The 6,854-nt window shown below is 48.4% G+C and overlaps 1 protein-coding gene across 2 annotated transcripts in view; it reads left to right on the forward strand.

The window, feature by feature from the left end:
- asgr1c.1 (asialoglycoprotein receptor 1c, tandem duplicate 1) overlaps positions 1-6,585 on the forward strand; it is a 50,614-nt gene extending 44,029 nt beyond the window's left edge. For both annotated transcript variants that reach the window (XM_056242646.1, XM_056242645.1), the window contains 3 exons: positions 4,500-4,651; positions 4,742-4,851; positions 6,433-6,585. In XM_056242646.1, coding sequence (XP_056098621.1) covers positions 4,500-4,651; positions 4,742-4,851; positions 6,433-6,574 — 404 coding nt within the window. In that variant the 3' untranslated portion in view covers positions 6,575-6,585. The remainder of the gene's footprint in view (positions 1-4,499; positions 4,652-4,741; positions 4,852-6,432) is intronic.
- The last annotated feature ends 269 nt before the right edge of the window (positions 6,586-6,854 follow it).

Consider the following 6,854-nt stretch of genomic DNA (forward strand, 5'->3'; position numbering starts at 1 on the left):
GGGCCTGCTAGAAGAACCATGATGTCCGAAAACCATACTCGGGCCGGCCAGTACGGGGCTACTAGGAGTAAGCTGATCCCGTACCGCCGGACTCTCTCTAGAACCCCTGGGAGCAGAGCGATAGGGGGAAATACATACAGACGTAGCCTCGGCCACGTCTGTACCATGGGGAGCTGGATGCGATAGGGAGAACCAGAGTGGACAGTGAGAATTTTCGTGAGTGGCAAACAGATCCACTTCGGCCTGTCCAAACTCCTTCCATATTAGCTCCACCGATTCTGGGTGGAGTCTCCAATCCCCGGGCACCAGCCCCTGCCTCGACAGAATATCTGCTCCCACATTGCTGCTTCCAGGGATAAACATAGCCTTGACTGAAAGAACTTTGCCCTGGGCCCACAGGAGGACCTGGTGTGCCAGTCTGCATAGAGGGCGCGATCTCAGGCCCCCCTGTCGATTTAAGTAGGAGACCACTGACGTATTGTCTGTTCGCACCAGAACATGATGGCCTCTGAGGTCCGGAAGAAAGTGCTTGAGAGCCAGAATTACCGCCAACATCTCCAGGCAGTTGATGTGCCAAGATAGATGGTGGTCTTTCCAAGGACCCCTGGTGTAGCGGCCTTCCATAACCGCACCCCAGCCTGTTAGGGAAGCATCCGTGGTCACAATCTTTTACTGACACGGTGCCCCCAACACAGGACCTAGGGAGAGGAACCAAGGTTTCTTCCACATTATCAAGGAATGAAGGCATCTGCGCTTTACCTTGATAATGCGAAAAGGGTTCCCCCTCGGGGAAAACCCCTTGGTCTTGAGCCACCACAGTAAGGCTCTCATGTGCAGCAGGCCAAAAGGAATTACATTGGACGCTGCCGCCAGGAGACCCAGCACTCTCTGAAAGTGCTTGACAGTGATGGTTTGGCCCAGCCTGAAACTCCTTATTGTGGTCAAGATGGTATTTACACGAGCAGGAGACAACTGTGCCCGCATCGTAAGTGAGTCCCAATCTACTCCCAGGAAAATAGTCCTTTGCAGAGGAGTCAATGAACTCTTCTTGACATTGAGTCTCAGTCCCAAGCACCTTAGATGGTGCAGAACAACATCTCGATGTTGAACTGCCAATACCTCCGACTCTGCTAGAATTAGCCAGTCGTCGATGTAATTGAGGATGCAAATGCCTTGAAGTCTGAGAGGAGCAAGAGCAGCATCCATACATTTGGTGAAGGTGCGTGGTGACAGTGCTAGACCGAACGGAAGAACCTTGTATTGGTAAGCTTTTCCCCCGAAAGCGAACCTTAGAAACTTCCTGTGCTGCGGAAGGATGGAAATATGGAAGTACGCATCTTTTAGATCTATCGTTACAAAGAAGTCCTCGGACCTGATTTGACTTACCATAATAGGTATGGTCAACATTTTGAACCTGTATCTCCTCAGAGACCGGTTCAATACCCTGAGATCTAACATGGGACGTAAACCCCCATCCTTCTTGGGAACTATGAAGTACCAGCTGTAGAACCCGGTTTCCTGCTCTTGAGGAGGAACATACTCTATGGCCTCCTTTGCTAAGAGGGACTGGACTTCCTGTTCCATGACCTGACCCTGCTCGGAGCTGACCAGTGTGTGCACGACCCTGTTGAATCTTGGCGGGCGATATACGAACTGGATTCTGTAGCCCTTCTCTATTATATGCAGGACCCACTGAGATATATTTTGAAGACCCTTCCAGGTGTCTAAATATTCTACTAGGGGGATCAGTCTCTCGAGACCGACCTCTGGTGTTATATTTAAAACCTCGGTGACCTGAAGCAGATGAAGCAGGTCTTAACCGAAATAATTTTTCTGCAGGCCTCATGAGAGGAAGCGAACTCGACCGGGCCACCAATATTACGGGTGGACACTGCGATCTGCGTTCGCTGGAAACCGATGCGTCCCGAAGCGGCTTTGGCAGCGGGAAGCGAACATCGATTTCCTGAGGGCTCCGCGAAGGAGCGAGTTGTTGACACTCGATCGCGGGGGGGAACGCCCTCAGAGGGCTGCGCAACACGTCAGGACCTCTTCGTCGAAGCCTTCCCTGCCTGAATAACGGTCCTCAGATCCGTTTTCGGGCAGGGAAGACTTCGGTTGAGAGTGTTGCCTCTGGCTCCAAGCCTTATTCGGGGGAGCACGAGAAGCAACACTCTCTCTTTGTAGTTGTATGTGGGAGGAGCTGGCGACCGCCCCGTGGGACTGCCCCCTGGCAGCAGACCCACGAGACTTGGGACGACGGCGGGGGATTAGCTGTTTTAATGCAGCTGATTGTCGTTTCGTCTCCTGAAACCTCTCGACGACAGTGTCGACTGCGTCGCCGAAGAGGCCAGAAGACGAAATCGGGGCGTCGAGGAGGAAGGCCCTGTCCCTGTCCCCGACGCCCGACAAATTCAGCCACAAATGCCTCTCCGTCGCTACCAAGGCTGCCATAGAACGGCCGATTGCGTGGGCCGTCTCCTTGGTAGCACGGAGAGACAAGTCAACCGCTCGACGCATCTCTTGAATATCGTCGAGGGCGACCTCCCCGCTGTCGTCCACTTCTTTTAACAGGTCGGCCTGGTATGCCTGCAGGAGCCCCATTGTGTGCAGGCATGCACCACCCTGACCTGCCGCCATATATGCCTTCCCAACCAAGGCCGATGTTGTACGACAGGGCTTGGAGGGAAGCGCCGGAGCCCTTAGGGACGATGCAGCTTCGGGCGAGAGATGAGATGCAAATGTCTCTTCAACCGAGGCATCGTCCCATAGCCCATCTCTCTCGACCCCATTATGGTGGAATATATATATACATTGGGGCTGGAAAGTCCAGAAGAGAAGGGCTTATCCCACGATCTCGACACCTCGGTGTGGAGATAGTGGAAAAATGGAAGACTCCGGCGTGAAGGCTGTGACTGGGTTTGCAGGAAGCGCTCATCGAGTTTACTTTTTACTGTCGCTTCCTGCACTTCCGGTGGCCAACTGATGTTTAATTTGGCCACAGCCCTAGTCACAACCTCCAGCACCTCCTCAGATGCGGGAGAATGGGGTGGCAGATCCCCACATTCCCCTGCACCGATGCTCAAATCATCCACCTCCTCAGAGGCAGACAATTCGAGCATCTGGTCCTCATCACGGGCGGAAGAAGCCGCAGGGCGGGCTCCCGAACCGCGAACGGGACCATGGGAACTGGTTGATGAATGTTGAGAAAGGGCCTCAGCCGTCTCAACATCCCCAACCAGATCCCTTTGCGATCCCCAGGAATGCAGGCGCCGCGCTGCCTCGACAGACGCAGGACCCGATCCCCGGGGAGCGCGTGCCTGTCCTGTTTTATCACTGAACAGGGCCAGGCGGGAACGGAGCGTTCTCATAGGCATGAAATCACAGTTTGCACAGACAGCACCCTCGAGTGCTGCCTGTGCATGCTCCATTCCCAAACAAACAACACAGAGCGACTGTGTGTCACCCTTTCTCAAAAAGCGTGGACAAGGGGACGCACACTGTCTGAACTGCTTCTTTGCTGCCATAATACAATATATATATATCACAAACAACACCAAATAAGACACACAGTCACATAGAACGCTTGCTGAAGATCAGAAAGCTTGCGCTGTTATGCTGCGGTGTCCTTTTATAGTTCCGGTTCACCGTCACATGCGGCGCCACGAGTGACGTCATCACGCAGCACCAATCAAGACTGGACTAGTTCCATAAAGGCTTCAGATGCGTCACGCTGAAGGCGTTCCCCATAGTGTCGATTTTCGACGCAGCGGAAGTTCCCTCGAAAGGGAACGCAAGTGTTCGCGCCCCCATGCCATGCAGTGCGCGCGCTCCACACTCCGCACAAACACTTTTTTTTGCTTATTCATCCCAAAAAAATTGACTTTAAAGATACAAGTAGCCTAAATGTCGTTTTTTTTTTTTAGAAAATTCAAGAAATGATCCATTTTGAAAAATAAAGTTTAAACACAGTCCCGTGCATCCCGCACCTAAACAGCTGGCCTGGTTGAATCACCCGGCACAGACAAATGAGGAGTAGGCTACAGTACAGCCTAGGGTTTATAAACTGAGGAGACAGATTGCAAAACCGTGTTTTTGTTTTTACAGTGACTTCCCGGGCTCAGTAGGCTATTATCTAAATGTTCCGGGTCAACGCAAATAAAATGCAGAAATCAAATTTCGTAAAACAGAAAAAAAGTTTGTCAATTATTTGATTTTCAATTAAACCTAAAACATGACATGGCGTTGTCAAGGTAGCAATTTCACTGGATCTAAACAAACCAATCTAACCATAGACCATGTGACCATGTGACCAGTAGCGGTGCTTTCTTAATACATTTAAAATAATTTTGCAAGAGTTCTATGCCGTTAGTAGTATATTTTTGGCCCGAGGGCCGGTGGTCTACGAAATTTCCCGGTAGATTTTTTGGTCCCACTCCGCCCCTGGAACTGACCCTTTAAATCTGCTCTTATTTTGCATCTTTTCTCTGTCTCTCACGCAGACGTCCCTGTAACCTGTAAATCTGGCTGGATATTGTTCAAAAGCAGCTGTTTCTTGTTCTCCGATAATAAACTCAACTGGACTGAGGCACAAGATTACTGCAAAGCACAGGGCGCGTTACTCCTCAAAATAGAAGAGGACGACGAGGAGTGGGTGTGTAACGTTCATGGATGCGCATAACATAGCATTTTCATTTTACTTTCTTTTCTTTTTTTTAAATCTGTTTCTATCTTCCCCCTATAGGCATTTCTAAACAACCATACCATACCCGAGCTCTACTGGGTCGGTCTAACGGATCAGGACACAGGCCAGTGGAGATGGGCGGATGACACTCCTTACACTATGAACAAAGAGTGAGCTGATTCATGCATTATTCTAGCCTGGCTAACGTCAGACCACGTCTCATTGACATTGAGACGTGGTCTGGGAACCACATGTTCATTTTCTCGTATTTGAGGTGTGGTTTACGAATGCCCAGAGCCGTTTATTGGGTGCTACGAATGTCTATCAAATGCGCCTGTACGTAGCTCATAGCCAATCGTTTCCATTATACCAGATGACGTTGAGGAAGTGGACGATGGTCAGAGATTTATTTGCGTTCTAAACTACTTAGAACAATATCCAAGGCTGCATGGAAAGGTAACTTCGCGTCTGCTGCCATTGTTTGATCCATAGGTATAAACAAACTGCTTCGGTGTGTCAGACGTCGTCATCGTCTTGCTGCTCCCTCCCCGTTCTGTGATTGGTCCCCTCGCTGAGGAGAAAATTTGGTCCATGGTGTCCAGACTGCCTAGCAGCGTGAATAAAATCGCGCTACGCAAAGGCAGTATGGGGAAACCCAGGCTAGCATTATTCACTTTGATTCACCAAAACATTCCCTGGAGCCATCCCAGTGACATTCCATATGTTGTACTGCCCAGTCATCCGCCCAGTTCATATGTGTATTCTCCACATGTTACCTCCTTCGAGAAGGATGTGGCGTTCCCAGTGAGCCTGTAGGAACAGCAGTGACTTCCCTGGCCTAAAGCCCTATCCCTTCTCCACCTTAAATTGTGGGGGGATCTGGAGGCTTTTGTCTAGGCACTAAAAGGTGGCAGCTTTAGTGTCGTGTTCAATGGTTGATCCCCATTCAGTCGACGTTCTCGACTGAAAGTGAACGTCCAGGTTGTGTATGTAACCCTCGTTCCCTGAAGGACGTAGTCCCCTTGCCACTACCGCTGGACCACCGCTGACTCCGAGTTACGCTCGGCTCCTCAGCGAAAAAGCAACTAGTGCGTGCATCCACTTCTGTATTTATACCCACGCCGCGGGGGCGGAGTGTGTGATGCAAGTCACGCACGCCAATTCCATTGGCTCGTTCAATTATACTCGAAGACGATTGGCTCCCTGGTGTGATCCCCATTCAGTCGACGTCGACTACGTTCCCTCCTTCAGGGTTGCATACGCAACCAGGACGTTATATGTTCTCAAGAAAAAAGAATAACAAAGTGCAGTACATGGTAAAACAATTTGAACTAGAAACCAATGTGTTTATAATTATGATAATTAAAATAATGTGAGAACAAATACTAATTTGCAATATCAAGCAGCATAACAGACCGTGTTTGTAAAGGTAAAACCGGACACCGGAAGCCTCAAACATTCAAGTCAAAAATGGCCGCGCTATAGGCTATGTTTTCCAATTATTGCCTATTATAACCATGAGTAGGAAAGGAAGCAGCTCTACTTCAAGATAATGTATTTCAAGCTTTTGCTTGTCAAGAAAATGCTTCTTGCATTAAACAAAGATTTCATGTGTTAAAATATTTGTTGTTGGTAGTGGTGTTGGGATTAAATGCATATATAAAATAAACTTTAGATCGGATGGGATCCCAGAAAGTTGTTATATATGCAGATGCAATGGTGTGACATTTGTTGGTTGTCATTATTCACAGACGTTGGGATCCCGGGCAGCCGGATAACTGGAAAGAACACGGACTGGGAGAGGAAGGAGAGGATTGTGGGCATTTTGCATTTACTGGGAAACTAAATGACAGCCACTGCTCCAACAAAATGAGATTTGTTTGCAGAGTGTAATTCTGAATCTGAAAAGATCTGAACATTTTTCTGGATTCCATTTTTTCCCCGTTAACATTAACATTAACACCGAAATTTTAGTAATCAAAAAGCATGTCTAATGAATTATATTCATAAAAACAAATTATTAATTAAAAAAAACAAATCATTTCTATGTTTTTTCAGAAATTTCCTGGCAATCAAAAGAAGGCATAAAACATTAATTTAATGTATCTTTTAATCATATAATAAATAAAAAATTGTCAAACAAAGTGCTACACAACATGGAAGAGATTTTTAT

The sequence above is a fragment of the Rhinichthys klamathensis genome, unplaced genomic scaffold (genome assembly GCF_029890125.1).
Source record: "Rhinichthys klamathensis goyatoka isolate OS25496 unplaced genomic scaffold, OSU_Roscu_1.1 h1tg000738l_1, whole genome shotgun sequence".
NCBI lineage: Eukaryota > Metazoa > Chordata > Actinopteri > Cypriniformes > Leuciscidae > Rhinichthys > Rhinichthys klamathensis.